At 39.6% G+C, this 18,985-nt stretch overlaps 2 protein-coding genes across 3 annotated transcripts; both read left to right on the top strand.

The window, feature by feature from the left end:
* The first annotated feature begins 739 nt into the window (after positions 1 to 739).
* On the top strand, positions 740 to 3,893 carry gpr17 (G protein-coupled receptor 17). The gene is made up of 2 exons (XM_062424569.1): positions 740 to 831; positions 2,852 to 3,893. Exon 2 carries the CDS (start codon positions 2,860 to 2,862, stop codon positions 3,877 to 3,879), a length of 1,020 nt encoding a protein of 339 aa, XP_062280553.1. The 5' UTR covers positions 740 to 831; positions 2,852 to 2,859; the 3' UTR covers positions 3,880 to 3,893.
* Positions 3,894 to 6,769: 2,876 nt separating this feature from the next.
* On the top strand, positions 6,770 to 18,776 carry inpp5d (inositol polyphosphate-5-phosphatase D). 2 transcript variants are annotated; one of them, XM_062423969.1, is made up of 27 exons: positions 6,770 to 7,113; positions 7,647 to 7,710; positions 10,096 to 10,231; positions 10,336 to 10,462; positions 10,677 to 10,817; positions 10,923 to 11,013; positions 11,093 to 11,170; positions 11,289 to 11,366; positions 11,478 to 11,601; positions 12,146 to 12,252; positions 12,388 to 12,490; positions 12,573 to 12,769; positions 12,853 to 12,970; positions 13,059 to 13,155; positions 14,415 to 14,553; positions 14,919 to 15,027; positions 15,250 to 15,338; positions 15,519 to 15,600; positions 15,927 to 16,016; positions 16,131 to 16,241; positions 16,338 to 16,417; positions 16,502 to 16,589; positions 16,674 to 16,820; positions 16,925 to 16,988; positions 17,076 to 17,273; positions 17,398 to 17,822; positions 17,915 to 18,776. In XM_062423969.1, exons 1-27 carry the CDS (start codon positions 6,974 to 6,976, stop codon positions 17,953 to 17,955), a joined length of 3,264 nt encoding a protein of 1,087 aa, XP_062279953.1. In that variant the 5' UTR covers positions 6,770 to 6,973; the 3' UTR covers positions 17,956 to 18,776. The 2 variants fall into 2 exon arrangements, with proteins under 2 accessions (XP_062279953.1, XP_062279952.1); XM_062423968.1 differs by having other exon boundaries at positions 6,772 to 7,113; positions 10,336 to 10,468.
* Positions 18,777 to 18,985: the final 209 nt, after the last annotated feature.

Raw genomic sequence — 18,985 nt, forward strand, 5'->3', positions numbered from 1 at the left:
CATCTGTCTGATGGCTATGTGACTGATTATTTTGGGCATTCCAATTCAGGATGCCCCCAGGAGGCAAGAGACCAACAAGGGCCTCTGTTTTTTCCAAGCGTCTCCCCCCCTCCTCCTCCTCCTCTTGTTTTTCACATGCTCCCCTATAGAGTATGGGGCCCTCTTTAGAACTTAACAGACCATCTACAAAAGATCATCTCTGAGACTTTAGTCATAAACCTCTAAATTAACAACACAGTCCATCTTCTATCTATCAGTGGGAGGGTGGGAGTTCAATGTAAAGGCGCATGGTGCACCATTAGGCTTCGTTTCCATGGAGGCATACTCGACAACTCACCACGACTGAGGCATGCCATTCTTCTCCCCGCTGCTAAAATGTGCTGCTTATTCTGACTCAGGCTATTGTGGAGCGCACAAGTGGCTCTCTGAGGAGAGGGGATGGAGAAAGAAAGGGTGGGGTCAAGGTTCAAACGAAAGGCTCCCATCGGGGCTCCCTTTCTGTTATCAAATTTGTTGAGACACAAAAAGAGCTACAGTCTCATTCCCAAGAACATCTTGAGTGAGAGAAAAGAGGGTTATAGGACAGCATTCTTTGTGTCAGTGCTCTAGTTCGTCCACGGCTCACCAGTCTTACTCCCGGTCTTCACTTTGCTCCACAAGCAACTGCTGTGCAACTCTCTGCTGCTACGCTGATTGTTGTCCATGCTGTGGACTTTGGGTAACCAGCTCTCAGCATTTCCTTGACACACGCTGTGTCAGCAGCTGAATTGTTACTTGAGGAGCCAAACTTTTCTCCACGTCGTGCACTCATTGAAGAACTCGCAAACTCTGGTAAGTCTTTGTTTGTCTTTGTTATCTCAGAATTTGATAAAGAAATAGATATGTGCTTAATCATTTTTATAATTTTACTAAAACTCTGATTCCTTCGACTGTTGGATTACATTTAGTTTAACAGAATTACAGAATTGAACAAATGGTTGCAATAGAACAATATATGCTTTCTTGCAGAAATGTACTGCATTTGACTTATTTATAACTTGTTTTCTTATTTATGTAATACTTATTTATCCATTAAGTAGTTTTGGATTCATATCAAGTTAACTCATATTTTATCCAGTAACTAAATTTCACTTTATTCTCAGGCTTTGCTGTGACAACTTTTAACGTTGCAGCATTGCCGACATCCTACCTGTCACAGTTTGAACAGTTGGGACTAATCTTTGACAGGACTTAAGCCAGGATGCTCAGTATCCTCTTTGTCAGTGTTGGCATTCTTCACATGTGAACGCCTATACAGATCTGCTTACGAGGATCATTGTGACCAAGGCGTATTTTAGGATTGTCTCTGTTTAGGATTATCCCTCTGGGATCTGTATTTATGGAAGCTTTTCCATTCATCTGTGAAGCTCCTGGTTTGTTATCCCTTCAGGCAATGCAACCTTTTCTTTGTGCCCCTGAATGCTGGGAGTCTGAGCTGTGGCTGAGAAATGCCCTCCGTTGCAAGTCTCACAGCTTCGGCGCACACACACACACACACACACACACACACACACAGACACACACACACTGAAAAGAGCCAAGCTGCTACATCTGGCTGGCTCCTAATGTACCAAAAGTCTGGGCAGTGTGCTACTGGAGCAGAGATTTATCCCACTCCAATAAAGAAAAACAATCCCCCTTTTGTAAAGCAGTTTGCAGTGATGTAGCATTAATCAATTGCATTTTACTGTTGGTTCAGCTATCTCCATTGTTCATTTGCTAACCTCCTCAAACACTCCCTTCAGCATCTGTGATATGACAAGTTCATCCCTGATGCACATGTTTCAATATTGTTCTTGGATCCTCCGCCAATGCCTAAGTTTAAATTTAAGGAGAGGCCTTTTTCCACAAAATTAATTAATTTCAGACTCTGCTGTTCACGCCCCGGTAATGTTTTTTTAGATGTTACGCTAAAGCAGAAAAAGAGGAGATAAAAACAGAATGAGAGGAGTGGACCGTGGGAGCTTGCTGAAGTTGCCTGAGGGACACGAGTGGGTGGTTATTTTTTAAGGTGTGTCTAAATAATTGGGTGGAAAAAAAGAATGTGCACGATCCTATGAGGAATGTTTGAAATTATATTGTTCAATTTCATACTTAAACTTTGAACTGCATTGAGCAAGTGAGACCCTCAAAATATAATCAGAAATTTGAATTTAAAAATAGAAAATTGTTGAAAGTCTTTTTACCTCGACATTTGGGATACTTTTATCGTCTCAGTCTTCTTAGACTTAGAAAGTGAAAAAGGCGTATTTCCTCAAAATGTCAAACTAGTCCTTTAAAATCTTCACAGCTGAATAGCTAGTGTTCAAGTCCCATACCTTTGCCTGCATTCTCCTGAAGTTCACCATTAAGCCTAGATGAAAGAATTCTTGCTGACAAATCAGACTGTGACGCCAGATAAGCTGGAAGACGTTAGAGTGAATGTCTAATGACTGGCTCTGACTTCCTGGACTTGGAGGAAGCTTAATACATGAAGTGGTCAGAATGAAGTAATTATCCACCCTGAGGGCATGTGTGTATTAGTCAGGGACACTGACATCTATTGTTGCCATGTGAGATTGGCACTGTGACAAACACTCTCCCTGCCTATTGTCTGTGTGTGTGTAAAGTGATGTGAGCAGGGGTTGGCCTGGTATAGTTTCCTGTCACTGGGTTACTATGCTGTCTGAATACTAACAATGAACATTATTTAGAATGTTTGCATTGTTGCATGTTTGCGAACACCATAACTCAAATGCATGATACAGAGCAGACCTGAAATGTCTTTTCTATCTTTCATCATTTTAAAGCAAACACTTTTTTCTCTCCTCAGCCACCAACATGGAGTCTGCTACAGCTGAGCTGCCGTCGCTGCTGTCCAATCAGTCATTGCAGGGCTGTGCGGCAGTGGACACGACCACAGAGAACATGCTCTTTGGATGCTTCTACATCCTGGTTTTCTTTCTGGCGCTGAACGGTAACAGCCTGGCTCTCTGGATCTTCTTCCACCAGCGTGGCGCCTCCTCTCCAGCTAACGTCTTCTTGATTCATCTGGCTGTGGCAGATTTATCGTACGTGATCATCCTCCCGTTGAGGGCCACCTACCACCTCACTGGAGGCCACTGGCCCTTTGGGGAGGTTCCCTGTAGATTGGCAGGCTTTTTGTTTTACGTCAACATGTATGCCAGCCTGTACTTCCTGGCCTGTGTGGCGGGGGACCGATACCTGGCTGTGGTTCACGCGGTGAGGTCTCTGAAGGTTCGCCGTGCTCGCTATGCCCACATCATCAGCTTCTCTCTTTGGGCTCTGGTTACCGTGTCCATGGCACCACTGCTAGTCACCCACCAGACTGCAGAAGTGGACGGCGTGACAGTGTGTTTGCAGCTGTACAGAGAGAAAGCCTCACGCAATGCACTGATCTCCCTTGCCGTGGCCTTCACCCCACCTTTCCTCGTCACCCTGTCCTGTTACCTGCTCATCATTTACAGCCTGCATCGGGGCTCTAGGTTAGAGCCGGCCCTCAAGCTGAGAGCCCTACGCACCATCGGCTTGGTCATGCTCATCTATGTTGTGTGTTTTCTGCCTTATCATATGAGCAGGGCAACCTTCATCCTGGGCTACAACCACCCTGACGTCTCCTGTCAGACACGCAGAGGCCTGAGCTTGGCTAACCGCCTCACCTCCTCCCTCACATGCCTGAACGGTGCCATGGACCCGCTGATCTATCTGTTTGGGGCGGAAAAGTTCCGCGGCACTCTCATGCGATTGTTTTGCAAAGATAAGGCAGTGGCGTCAGGTGCCACCAGCGGAGAGTTAAAGGGAACACATGAGAGCTCTGTCAGTGCCAAGTCTGAGTTTTGAGGAAGAGAATTCTGAACTCACCAACACAATCAAAATTGTTCCTACTATTGACTCATTGTTGTCTTTCTCAGACTGAAGGCTCTTATACATTGGGCTCATTTCACAATGTGGTCAATGTGCCACTTAACCTGAGCCTCAATCAACCCCAATCGAAATTTCTCCTTTATGATTACCATAAGTGCCTGAGTGAAGGAGGTGTGTAACAACTCTAAATTTCCATATGAAGAAAGGGATTATTTTTACATCTAACTCATATTTGCAGAAATTACCTTAAAGGATATGTCTTATCTCATGTGCAGAGCCAAACAGACAATGAATTGATCATACTTACAAGTACAGTATGTGTATTCAAATCTGATATATGGTATTTGTCTATGCCTCACACCTCTGCTGTTGTCCAAAAGCTATTAAAAACACATTGAGGAGATACACCGCTGCAATGAATGACATGGTTCTAAGTCCTGAAAGGATTCTGACTTTTTGCTACATTGTACATTTCTTAAAAAAACTGAAGTCAAGAGGTTGTGACCCAACAAGCTAGTGAAGCTTTGTAAAGAGAACGTTCCCGAGACTGAAAATGTGATTGCTGCTTTTAATCTTTAAAGTAATTTCTAAAACAAACTATATGCTGTATCAGGCTTTGGATGCACAAACGCTACTTGTAGATAGGATGAGTTCTTTGTTGGTTTGGTTCCACACATGAGATTTGTTGACACTAAAAAAAACCCCAACAGAAAATCACCTTAAAGTCTGACTTTCATAATTCATATGTAGATCAATGAATCTGAGAGTTTGTTGTTTGCTCTTTGTTTCAAAGAAAAATTGTGCTGTTAGACCGAATCAACATATTTAGAAGTCACTATCATGCCATCTTATGATGAACAAATAGTGTTCATATTTTCAGGAAAATATCTTCCTGCCAACTTCTTCCATGTTATATTTTTGCTCTTGTTTTTATACTTTTTTTATACTCAATTAACTGCGTCACTTGAACATCATGACTCATGTGGTATATTCTCATGAAAAAAGTCGACTCACACAAAAAACATGCATAACGGCTCAAAGGTCAACCACAAAACTCATAAACACTTACTGATTTTACAGTGATAAAAAATCCTCACCCGTTTTGAACTTAGTGAGGTTTGCCAGTCTTTGAGTGAGTAAAGGGCAGACATTGGAACTTGTCCTAAATGCTTTTCAACTGACTCTTCTTACCGTTGCTGCCACTTCTGGTCTACATCCACCCACAGTAATATGCAGTGAGAGGCTTTACTAGACCACCTGTGACCTTGATAATGTTCGTCAGCGTACTGCTTAAAAAGCTTCACGTTGATGTTGGAAAATGATCTTTGTGTCAAACACCAAAAGACATATGTACATAGTCAACATTAAATATGTAGATGTTACTGTTTTGTATCCTATGCCAAATATGAGGAATAATAATTAGTTAGCTTTTGATATCATTTTTTTTATTTAAGGTGTTTATTAGGGTTTGCTTTGTGCGAATTAACAAATGCTAATGCACTAAAGTGGGATGTTGAGGATGGCATATACCTTGTAAACATCAGCATGTTAGCACTGTCATTGTGAGCATGGCTCTCAAATAGCACTGTGCCTGAGTACACCCTCAGAGACCTGCTGGCGTAGCTGTAAACGGTTTCAATCTAAGGTGTACTTTTAAATCCTCTTACAACTGTGTATATTTTTTATGACTTTTTATAATTAATGGAAGACACCAGTACCTGTTTACTTTGCTTGTGCTTGACAAATCTTCATTGTACATATAGCCTTCATTATGTAGTAACTCCTTTGCTATGCATTAATTGTTTTGTCCACTTTTCTATGATATTGCACTACTGCATGACGACTAATACTCCTTTTTTTTTTTTTTTACTGTAAACCACTTCAATGTCATCTGCAAAGGTAGGCATTATTTACACAATTAAAGGTTGGTAAACTGCCATTTTATCACAGAGTTTGTGACTTTATTTTGTAAATAATAAACTTGTAATTACTGTCACAAAGTCACACTGCGAAAGAAATGGTGACTATAAAAAAAGTTGTCAACCTGTATAAAAATTGTTGTCAGTTGAAAGCAAAAGTGTGATTTCATGTCCTCTGTGCATGAGATCATGTGTTCTTTTTCTACACTGTCACTGCATGTCTGAGGCTTTGACGTTCTCTCTGCGAAAGTGGTAAAACCTATTTCAAGCAGAGGACAGAAACCTCCGAGGCTGCAGTAACTTGTCATCGTGTAGTTCTCTTTTCGTATCATGTGACCCGTGTTGTGGTTTGTGAGCAGCTTATTTTCCTCCTCTTATTTCTGCAAGACTTCCTGTCCATCACATGTACATAGCAAGCCATTCTAAACTTGTATTTCCTGAATGTATATATTTCAGAAAACCCCAAAGCTTTTCTGATTTAATATGAGATGATTTAACAGAGCAGTCAGACTCAGGCCAGCTTATCTCAGTAGAATCTGCTTGTTTTTTTTAAATTTTAGGTCAGGGGGCAAAGATGATTTCATCATCATAAAAAACATTTGGTAATCAAATTAGTCGTATTTTACAGTGACGTTATTCACAAGAGCGTATATCACAGAAAACACGTAAACTGTGACAAGTAAGAGTCATCATATATGCCCTTTTTGTTACTTCCCTTTTTTTTTTTTTTTACCGAACTCTAATTTTTACGAAGTGCTTCACTATTTTTTGGACAGTTCACCTAAACAAACAGATGTGTGGAAACAAAAAAGCTAGGAATGCTGGTTAATCATTAAAATGTCATAAAGATTTGGACTCGACAAGTGAGAGTCTTTATTTCCATTTACAGCTCTGTGGATCCGTCATTACAGGCAACTTGGCCCTCCTCTGTCAACTTCTCAAATGAGGAAGTTCAACAGTGAGCTAGTAGCAGCTTCCTTTTACAGCTTTCGGAGGCAAGTGCATGAACAAGTGAAAGAAAGGACTTTAAAGTACGCACTGTGAAAGATGGAAATAGCCAGGAAGAAAAACTGAGTCTACTTTGGTTGCTGGAAACTACTTTAAGAGCAGATGTTAAACTCTTGAACTGAGACTCTTTGGTGAGAAACAGGATGCCAGTTTATCAGCCTTGGTGCCATGGCAATCTTACTCGATCCAAAGCTGAGGATCTCCTATCCAAAGCAGCAAGAGATGGAAGCTTCCTTATTCGGGACAGTGAGTCTATACAGGGAGCGTATGCCCTGTGTGTTTTGTAAGTAGGCAATATTTATTTTCAGCTTTTGCATATGTTGCTGGCAGTTTATCTTTACATATAGAGCTGATAATGATTCTGTGTGTTGTTCCTTATTCAAGAAACCTTCATAACATGAAATATGAACCGATCCTAACTAATTAATAAAAAACTGACATGACATAACTGTTATACTGTATGCTTTTAGCATAAGATATAAGTTAGTTGTAGCTGTAATTCATGTTATAATGTGGATTAGTGTAACATGATTAATGCCCCTCCTGTATTACACTGTACTCTATCACTCTTTTTTTTTTTTTTGCACACACGCACTGCAATGCAAGACTAGTTCCCCTTTATTTTGCATACTTTATACCGCCACAAAGCGCAACACCCTTTGCCTCTGCTAATCATATCATATTTCATGGGGCAACCGTCAATCAAAATGCTACCGAAACATGTCTGATTGTACTCCGCACACAATAAACACATTACTTTAATTTACTTCCATGTCATATTTTGGTGACTTTTGCACTTTATTATTTTAACCACAGATACCAGAACTGTGTGTACACATACAGAATCCTGCCAAATGAGGATAAGAAGCTCTCTGTCCAGGTGGGTTAACAGTTTGAATAATGGCACCTTTATTTTGGTCAACGGTTAGATGAGTGTTATGGTAGTTTAGTCATTGATGTCAAGTATGTATAGCATATCTGAGAATAAAGGGCTATTGCTTTTCAAATATGCTAGCACATAGATATTTTTAATGCTGCTGCACCTATTGAGGCGTCTTCTAATTTAAGAGGTGCAATATATTTAGATACACATGTATTTGCAATAACCCTTCATTGGCTTGTAGCTAAATGTTTGTGATTTATATTCTATTTTGAAAACATAGTATAAGCAAATGTAATCTAACTTTTTGTCATTGTCATTATTTGGGTAACTATACACTATGCACCACTGGCTAACAATGCCACTACTAACAAAGTAGTAGTTCCTTTCATGTATTTTTTTTAAATTTTTTTTTTACATACATTAGCCAACATTTCTGTTAATGTGCCAGTGTTAAATAATAATAATATATATGATCATTTTTAGCTTAGCAAGATGTTCTGACACTGGTGTAGTGACAGTTAAGAATTGCAGGCGAGAAACACCCCGACAATATAAAAACAACAGAACAGACATTCTCCAGGCACATCACAAATCATGCAAAGCATCAGGAAACAGCAAGTAATACTATTATACAGCACCAATATTCAGTTATTCATACATATAGTCTTGCAAAGCAACATGAGGCAACAAAATAAAATCAAGCAATACTGATTATAACATGCAGTCATGCAGAGCGACAATAAGCAATAAGACAACCCCTACAATAACAAAAAATTCTTGTTATAATGTTGAGAGAATTTATTCACAGCATGCAAGTTAACTGCTCTGCTTTGCAAACATTGCAGCATTTTTCCATTGTTTTGTGTGTAGTCAAGCCAAGGCATGACTCTGTTACACTGTTTTGACAGGTTTTTAGCCCCATTAACAAAGCTCTGCTAAGTCATTGAGGTAAACATTTAATTTCCTATAAGTCACTCACAATAAAGGTCTCCCATTATTTAGACATTTAAAAGCTTTAAATAAGCAGTAAAGCAGGAAATATTGGGGCTGGGATTGCCTATTAAAGATAGAGGGTGAACTGAGGGGCAGCAAAAACAATCAGTATAAGATAAATACATTTTTTAACTGTGAATCATGCAAAGCTACTCTTGTAGAATCCCAGAATAAAAATATCAAGCTGGAAATGAGCATAATAGGTCCTCTTTAAACTTCCTGTACTCAGAATATGAGGGTGCAATGACATTTGTCATGCACACATCTATCCTACTTTCAAATGGCAAGAGCCAATGTCACAAATAACTTCAGTAGACCCAAGCTGTGGTTCTGGGGCAAACTGACATTTATATTTTTAGAATATACTGTTTGCACTGTGTAGATATAGGTTTGCCTACCGATATTTTGCATTCTGTCTATGGGCTTTTTACAGAGACAGGATTTGAGGAAGTTGCAGGACATGCGTGTTGGCATGTTTTTGTCTGTTGTCATCTTTGGTCTGCTACAATTGAGTTTTAAAAAATGAAAACGGAGTCACATCTACATCTCAAATTGGCAAGTTTTTCCTGGCTGATATAATCATTAGTATCATCAGCAAAGCAGGAGATAGCGATAGTGTAAACATATGGAAGCATGAGCATTAAAATAAAGTTTTATTGAATGCTTTTTTGTATTGTCTTGTTTTGTTTGGAGAGATGAGCAGACATGTAAATATTTCATTTACTACAAGTGGACAGTGTTGGGGCCTAAAATTAAACCTTGCTGCTAAATTTGCTGTGTATAGTGCCTTAATTTGGTGGGTACTCACTAGACATATAAGTCAATACTGTCACTTTCCAGACAGTATAGGTAGAACTGGTGTAGAGTACTGGCACCTTTTTATTCATGTTCAAACAATAATGACTATGATACAAAGGGTAACAGATGGAGAGGTTAACGCCTGAGTCATTTCAGTGCTTAATCTGTAGCTATGAGTTTAGAATATATGTAAAATACCATAAATAAAAGGGGTCAAAACTGAAGCCCATAAGATGATTTTATACAAGAAATTGTTTTCTCTTTGAATGACAAATGGAGTAGGTGAATATTCGGAACCTGTAGGTAAATCCCTGACATGAAGCGAAATTTCAGGTTCCCAGGGTGAAAGACATGGGTTAAAAATAATGCAGAGAGAAGTGTCAGTGGAAAAAAATGCAAGTAGACATGTGCAACATCACACAGGGTGTAGCATTTAAAGCTTATTTCCCCTGGTTTAGAAACAACAGTTGAAGACAAAAACTAGAACGAGCTCTTTTACAGGGACAGTTTCACATTTCACCTCTGTTGAGGTCTGCTTTTCTACCACAAGAGTAAGAGACAGCTATGTGTGTGCTGTGATCTGCTCTTCAGGCATCTGAAGGAGTTCCTATCAGGTTCTTCTCTATGCTGCCCGAGCTGGTGGAGGCATACTACAGCCCCAACATGGGTCTTATTACACATCTGCAGTATCCTGTCCAGAGGGAGGAGGATGTAGACGAGGAGCCAGGTTAAACATCTTCATTTAATCTGTACAGTTGCAATACTATAAAACATCTGTCTTTCATAGATTTGGTAAAAATCCTAAATGTTCTACATGTATTTGTCCTGCAGAATCCAATAGTCTTCCACCACAGCTTCCACCCAGGAACTTTGGACCCAACGATGTAAAAGAGTCTCCTGAGCAGGCCTGCAAATCCTTATCAGACACCTACCTGATGAGACTGCAGCATATGGACATGTCCGCGTATGGTCACATTTGCAAAAATTGCACTGAATTTTTTAAAAAGCACTGGCACTATACCGTGTATATAAAGCAATAATTCCTATCATATGGATTATTTCATGTGATTATGGGTGCAACAGTGATTTGACACAGTGATGCGCTCGACTGAAGCTTACCGGTGTGTGAAATATGAGATAACATGCCTCTGTGTTGCATAATGTCTATCCAGAGTACCAGAGGAACATCAACTGGCCATCCAAGAATACTTCAGGAACTCAATCTATTCGGATGCTGAACACCTACAGAACGGAAACCCCAACCTCCCTGGCCTGAAGAAGCTAACATTGTCTATCTGCAAGAATGTTAACAGGTATAGTTACTGGTTGACAGAATACATCAAACAGACTGCAAGTTACCTTGACTTCATGATGCACAAAGATAAATAAACCACACTCTAATCTTTTTTGGGATGTAGTGAAATTTTCCGCATTCTGCCAGCTCTGGAGGTCTTCAATAGAACATTGGACCAACAGCTTTCCCCAGGGATTGCACACTTTGGAAAACAAGTGGGTGGCACCCTTGATCCTTTGTAGCAGTGTTAACACAGAAATGTTTCTCATTATATATTTTTTCCTTCATTTTCAGATGTCTGTCGATTCAGGTCAATCCGTATCCTTTAGGCTTGAGCAGCTGACAAAACTGATCTACGCAATAGAAGATAAGGTAAAGTTCCGGTGCTCATTTAACCAGTCAGCTCTCATTGATTGACCATCTTAATTACCAACATACCAAAAGATGGGGTCAGTTATAAATGACATGGTACTTCTTTGTTTATTTTCAGGCTAAAAGTGCTATCTTTGACTCCGTTGGATATGAAGGAGGCCATCGGAATTCTCTCATACCAGTTGTTACGTTTGAGGTACTTCTCTAAATTGGTTATGGTATTGCACTGCAGCTGCAGGAAAATGAAATGAAATAACACTTTTAGAGGTTTGGGCTTTCTTTGATCAGCTTCCGCTTTCACTTGTAGGTCAAACAAGAATCGCTTGGTATTTCCACAAAGATGTTCCTGAAAGTGGACGTTGAAAGCGGGAAGATCTACTTCAAGAAGTCAAAAGATGGGCCCGAAGACAAATACTTTGTGCACAATAAAAGTAAGGAGTCATGTTATTTTATAATTTAATTCCCTTGTATTTCTAACCATGCCAGGCTTGTTGCTCAATAGATGGCAATGGCGGTTAGCTTGTCCACCACATAGGTCCAGATGGAAATATCTCAACTTTTGGATGGATTACCATGATATTTTTTACAGACATTAATGATTCTCAGACCTTGTATCCTACTGACTTTGGTGATCCGCTGATTTCTCCTCTAGTGTCACCATGAAGTTGTTTTTTTAACTAAATGTCTAAACCATTAATTGTAATGACTTTGGTGATCCCAAAGTCTACAAATGACCCCATGCTGCAATCATGTCATATCTGTATAACAACGAATTTCATGCAGCATCAATATGTTAGCATTGTCACTGTGAGCATGTTAGCATATTGATGTTAGCATTCAACTCAAAGCATTGCTATGCTTAAGCACAGCCTCATAGATCTGCTAGTAAGGCTGTAGAGTGTTTATCTTGTTTAACAGCTGCTGTAAAACATTAACACTGCACATTTAAATAAGTGGATTGTAAATTTTATTCAGTCTTACAGCTGGTGAAATCCCAGAAAATGCATGCCAAACTGGTCATTGTGGTGGAGACAGAAAAAGAGAAGATTTTGCGGAGGGAGTTTGTGTTTGATGACACAAAGGTAATCATTTTCAATCTAACATAAAAGGTTTAGTCTAAGTGGCATCTGTCCAGAAGCCTGGTCATAATTTAGTTGAAGTTTCAAGTGCAGTTTATGAAGTACAAAGTTTCTAATGTTGTTCTTCTTTGTCACCAGAAAAGAGAGGGGTTTTGTCAGCTTCTTCAACAAATGAAGAACAAACACTCCGAAAAGCCAGAACCAGACATGATATCAGTGTTTATTGGCACCTGGAACATGGGTAACAATGTTGACTTGTTGAATTTCCGAAATCATTTGAATAATGTAACGCAACGGTGAAAGACTTACTCATAAATCCACAGGAAATGCTGGTCCCCCCCACAACATCGACTCCTGGTTCCATTGTAAGGGCCAGGGGAAAACCCGAGATGACACCGCAGACCACATCCCGCATGATTTCTATGTCATTGGGACACAGGAGGATCCTTTGGGCGAGAGGGATTGGGCATACACAGTGAAAGGTGTCTTGAGGGACATCACAAACATCAGCTTTAAACAAGTGAGTGACTGTCACAAGTACAAAGTTACAACTGAATGCAGATGCAGTGCAGTAATGTATCCTACACATCTTCTAACATCCAGGTAGCGATTCACACTCTGTGGAACATTCGGATTATTGTCCTGGCAAAGCCTGAGCATGAAAACAGGATCTCCCACATTTTCTCAGACAGTGTGAAGACGGGGATTGCCAACACTCTGGGTAAGCAGTTCCACTTCTCTTTATGACCTGACATTAACAATATCTGAATAAAGACCCTTCAGTACTCACTGTGACATTTATTTTGTAGGAAACAAGGGAGCAGTGGGGGTGTCCTTCATGTTCAACGGTACATCCTTTTGTTTTGTCAACAGTCACTTGACCTCTGGAAGTGAGAAGAAGCTCAGGTGAGCAGAAAATTACACTTTGAGCAACACCAAGTTTTAGTACTGTAGTGGTAACATATGCATATTGTGCTGCAGGAGGCTGAAAACATACTCAGTACTTCTGCAGAGCCCCTGAACCTGACTAAATGGAGTAGAAATTATCAGACAAGTCAAATATATAACTGAATACATCAATAAATAATATTGTTAGTTGATTAAATGATTAAAATTAGCTGTAAAACTAAATTTTAAATTCTTTTATTTATCTCATTCTATTTTCAAGTCCCTCATTTTAAATTGTTTGATACACATGAAATTATTTTTCTACTTCCTGTTTTCCCTGAACAAGTGCATGTCGCTTGTCTTTGTCTTAAAATGCAAATAGCTACTTTTAAGAGTTTCCACAGTGGTGTTACAGCAGTTCACAGCTCATGTGCACTCATGGTGTTGTTTTTGGACAATGGTTAGCTCAGCAAGCTGAAAGGTTGATGCGCAGGGTGTTTGTTTGTGGTGTGTGGTTCAGTACAGCTAGCTAGCCACTCACTTTCTGTGGAAATTAATAGACAATCTCATCAGATATGGGTGAAATTACAACTGTGATGAGGAAATGTTACGTAAGTAGATAATGAAAGAGTAGAAAAACACAATTGTGTAGTGAAAGATAAATTGGAGGTTAAAAGAAAAGTATCAAGCTTTTTTTAACACTCCATTTTAATTTTAGTATTATTATTTTTTGACCTTTTACTACATTTTATCAGTTTCAGGGTTTCATATACTTCCACCTGCTTTTTATGTTTTTTTCTGAGTTGTTTAAATGATTTTTTAGTTCAGTTTTTCAGTTAATATTCTTCTAAAAGGTTAAAGGTGCAGTGTGTATAATTTAGTGGCATCTAGTGGTGAGGTTGCAGATTGCAAACTTCTGAATACCCCTACCTCCCCCTCCCCTTCCATACATGTAGGAGCCTACAGTCCCCATGTAAGGCCCTCTCTAGAGCCAGTGTTTGGTTTGTCTGTTCTGGGCTACTATAGGAACATGGTGGTGTAACATGACAGGCTTTGTGGAAGAGGACCCACTCCCTATGTAGATATAAAGGGCTCATTCTAAGGTAGCAAAAAACAAAAAAAATACAACAATTATTATTTTAATGTTATATTCAATTTCTTCCCAGTCTGTTCCACTAGATGCCACTAAATTCTACACACTGCACCTTTAAAGTCAAAGCTGAGGGTTTGGTTGGTTTTATTTGATGTTGTAACAATAATTTTTGCTCTATTTGCAGACGCAATCAAAACTACGTCAACATCCTACGATTCCTGAGTCTGGGAGATAAGAAGCTCAATCCTTTTGACATCACGCATCAGTTCACCCACCTCTTCTGGCTTGGTGATTTGAACTATAGGGTTGAATTTCCATCTACAGTAAGTTGTAGCTCACAAAATGCAACAAAAAATGACACAAAAACAGTGAGAAATTATGCAACATATGTATTTTAAATTAAGGACCCACAAATTTGAGAAGATTTTATCGTTAGAAATCTAATCTAACAAATGTATGCTCTGTCTTTTTTATAAATACAATTTTATGAAATTTGTCAAGTAGAGTGTCAGTGCATATTGGACTGACATTTACATGGGGAATCAAAGATCTAGATGTTTTGTAATTCAATTAACATGGATGACTGCTGCATAAAGGAGCATGCTGGTTGTCAGGTGTCTGAGCTTTCAGCTACTAACACTAACTAACACAGGAAAAGTCACCGTCTGTGCACCGGTTTCCTTTACAGGAAGCTGAGTACATTGTGACTAAGATCAAACAGCAGCAGTACCAAGAACTCCTCAACAAAGACCAACTCAGCATGGAGCGTAATGATGGAAAGGTCTTCTTGCATTTCGGTAAGCCGTGAATCAGCACATGAAGAAAACTCCTCAGTAAACAGACAAACACAAAACATATAGCATATAGGTTTAACGTGACTTGTGCAGTATGTGATTTACAATGACTATACTAACTGGGTTTTTTTTTACTAATCTGTTCTGTCTGCATTAATAAATTGTCCAGCATACATCAAAATATCAATAACAAATGTCTAACAACAAATTTTCTTTTGATGACAGATGAAGAGGATATCACATTTCCCCCGACATATCGCTTTGAGAGAGAGACACGAGAGAAGTATGCCTACACAAAGGCCAAAGCTACAGGGGTAAGCTCATGTTAAGTCAGATGTGTTTTCTCTGTACGGCACGGTCATGCCTCATAATGCACGAACAGGGCAAGAAACTACAGGGTTAAATCAAATGTTAAATGACCCAGGACATACTTTTACCTTAAAGGTATCTATGTCAAAACATCTTACATTATGTATGTGTGATGGATTCTACAGACCAAATACAATTTACCCTCATGGTGCGATCGTGTCCTGCGGAAGTCATACCCTCTGGTTCATGTCAACTGCCAAGCTTATGGTGAGTAATTCCTTTTGAATATTTTCGGTCTCGCTTATTTTTATGTCCATAATTTCAGAATCAGGGTTCTAGAAAGATCTGTCTAATTTGGTATTAATTAAATGGAGAATAGAGAGCATGTTCAATGGTTACACTTCCGCAGAGAGCATTGAAAAAAATATTTTTTTAATTTGTAAAATGTGTTGTTCAGGAAAGGAAGATTTTCAGATTTGTTTTTGTTCTCTTTAATTGTGTCCAAACGTCTGACTGGTGTTACGGCATATTTTGGGTTTTTTAATGATATGATGATGATTCATGCTCATCTGATCAAAATGTTTAACTTGCAGGGTGCACTACTGACATCATGACAAGTGACCACTCACCCGTATTTGCCTCATTTGAAGTCGGAGTTGCCTCACAGTTTGTCTCCAAGCAAGGTACGTTCAGCTGATGATACTATATGATCAAGTTACTGCCTCACTGCTGATGAGTTCATGTTACATGCTCCAAACCTGCAGTGTGATGTTGTCATTTTTTCAAAACATTTTCAGATCCAAACAGTGCACCTCAAGGCGGGATACAGATCATGAACTGTGTGGCCACCTTGTTTACGAAATCAAAGACCAAATTCTTCATCGAGTACCACTCCAGCTGCTTGGAGAGTATGTTCTGGTGTTTTGATTGATCCTATTTCTTAAAATTGTCTGTTACAGAAAAGCAAAAGTCGTCACAGCAAATATTTCTCTAAATGTCCACAGAAACTGTCAAGACTACAGAGGGAGAGAACACGGAGCTAACAGATGGGTCAATAAAAGTTTGGTTTGGCAACCAAGTTCAGGTAAAATGAAGATGAAGCTTTAGTGTTGAAGGTGACTAGTTTGGGCATGTCATCATTTATTGCCTTTTTTTATATCTTTTCAAGCTCACCCCTATAATCTCTGACCCCGAGTACCTTTTGGACCAGCACATCCTCATCTGTGTGAAATCGACAGACTGTGACGAGTCATACGGTAATTAACTTAAACATGCGGTTTGTATTACAGACACATTGAGCTGAGCAATACTTACAGTTTCCTGACTTGTTATTTCCGAAGGGGAGGGTTGTGTTGCGCTCCGAGCTGCCCAGTTCTGCTACACAGAGTTTCATATCACACTGACACACCATGGAGAGAAAACAGGCGTTCTGACGGGTGGCATCCAACTACACACCTCTGAGGTCAAGACCACTGAGAAGTTATACGGTAATCTTTGACCACATTCTATCCACAACTGCTCAGCACTTCTCTTAATATGCTTTTGTACTTCAGTTTTTGTAGCCTCAACTCCAATGTTACTGTGCTTTCAGATTTCATCAAAATCGAAAAGGATGACCCTGTCACCTCAAAAGGGAAAAGCTCTGACTTCAACAAGTAAGACATTTTTTAACCTTGGTGGTTATTTTAATATACCTCCATCATGGCATCTGGATGTGATATTCTCTGTCTTCTGGTTAACAGGTTTTCTATCACCCATGCGCACGATATTTCTAACCCGAGTTACATGTCCTACAAAAGTGGCAATGTCATCGATAAGGGCTGGAGTTACAGCATGCCACCAAAAAGTCTTCCAATCGCCGGGCAAGGGGGTAAAGACTGTAAGAAGGGCAGCTATGATGTGGGCACGCGCAGTCCCACAGGAAAACCTTTTACTCCAACGTGAGTGGCTGTGACTTTTTCAGTTTCACTCGCCTACACGTATTCAGTTTCAGGAAAAATCTAAAAACATCAGTAGCTGATATGATTCAGTAGGAGATGAAACTAACAATACTTTTTCTTGTAGTGGTGAGGATGAAAAGTCGGAGATGTTTGACAATCCACTGTATGGTTCAATGGGGAAATCACACGGTTGGGGAAAGGATCAAAACCTTCCAGAGAAGGACCATCTCACACCCCCAGATCCCATGTTCACATCCTCCAAACCAGCAGATGCAGACTCCGATCGTCCCCCGATGCCCACTCCTCGCAATCGCTCCTTCACCTGCTCTGAGGGCAAACCGCCACCTTCGGCTCCCGCCTCCTCGCTTTCCATAGCGCACAAGAAACCGGTAGTGCCCTCGCGCTCGGAAGGGGGAATGATAACCAGCCGGCCTCCTTTACCTGCCAAGTCCCAGGTCACCAAACCCAGAGACTACAGAGACAGCTCCGAACTCCCCAGCAAACACAGACCGCCAGCAAGACCTGGTCAGCCACAGCCTAACAAAGACAGTAAGGAAAACTTTGCTTCTCTTATGGCAAAATTCATTAAGTTCCCAGACGACTATAATTCATACGATGGTGCAAATTCTGTCTTTCTTCAGCGCATCCCGAAGTTCCCAAGATGGGCCGTCCCGTGAAGTGAGATCACAGTCAGCACTGACTGTGCAGCTTTCTGTCCTGCATTTTCAGAAACATAGTACACTGAGTAAAGGCTTCAGCCAGTCCCTTTGCCAAATATATCACTGATGAGTGGATATTCATTTGTACTAAAGGAATAGTTTGACATTTTGGGTAGTACACTTGCCTAGAGTGAGATAAGAAGATTGATACCTATCAGTTGAGGATTGGTATCAGTGTTCTCAATTAGGTGTCTGAGTGAATTGGAGTAATTCCCAAAAATTTGAAACTGTTAGTGTATTGTGTTCTAGACATTTGGGACATGTTTTCAGCCGTCATTTCTGCTAAGCTTGCATTACAAAAGACTAGGTTAGAAATCGCACTCTGCTTATAAATATTTCTATTACATTGTTATATACAATTTTACACTATATTATAGCTAATGGATGTTTACCAGACAGTATTACCCTTGCACAGACATTTCGATTTTTGCTATGAGGATGTACATTAAAATGGTCCAATAAATTCAAATATCAAAGCTTGATAACTATAGATTTTTGTGTTTTCAGTAATGGCATAAAACTGTGAATAAATACGAATTTCAGGCCAGACCAAATGGTGTAGCTCCGTAACACCAATCATTTGCTTCCATCTGCTGTTGTATAAAAGAACTGCACGCTGAGTGAAGATGCTGATATCCAAATTAATAATGGACTAGATATGGGAAAATATATATAGTCATCAAAACCTGGATGTTCTTTTTTTATTTTGTCCAATGAGTTGTGAATAAAGCTGACCTCCACTGTTCTCTCATAGTGTAGATATTGGTTGCTGATGGATACCATTAAAAAGACCCTAATAAATAAGGGATTGTTCAAACTTTTTGATTTTATCTGAATTCAGTTCAAAATACAAAACTATTCAATTTATAATGAACAAATCCACACATCTTCAAAACTGGAACAAGAGAATATACATCTGTGCTTAAAAAAACATTCAAAAATTAATATATTATGAAAATAATTGAATCATTTCGTTGATTAGGTGATGAAATG

Source organism: Scomber scombrus, chromosome 8 (genome assembly GCF_963691925.1).
Source record: "Scomber scombrus chromosome 8, fScoSco1.1, whole genome shotgun sequence".
Taxonomy (NCBI): domain Eukaryota; kingdom Metazoa; phylum Chordata; class Actinopteri; order Scombriformes; family Scombridae; genus Scomber; species Scomber scombrus.

Coding starts and splice junctions, on each gene's coding strand:
- inpp5d (XM_062423968.1), top strand. CDS start 6,974: ATGCCAGTTTATCAGCCTTGGTGCCATGGCAATCTTACTCGATCCAAA. Junction 11,367..11,477: donor TACCAGTTGTTACGTTTGAG/GTACTTCTCTAA, acceptor TTTCACTTGTAG/GTCAAACAAGAATCGCTTGG. Junction 17,274..17,397: donor GGAAAACCTTTTACTCCAAC/GTGAGTGGCTGT, acceptor TTTTTCTTGTAG/TGGTGAGGATGAAAAGTCGG.
- gpr17 (XM_062424569.1), top strand. CDS start 2,860: ATGGAGTCTGCTACAGCTGAGCTGCCGTCGCTGCTGTCCAATCAGTCA.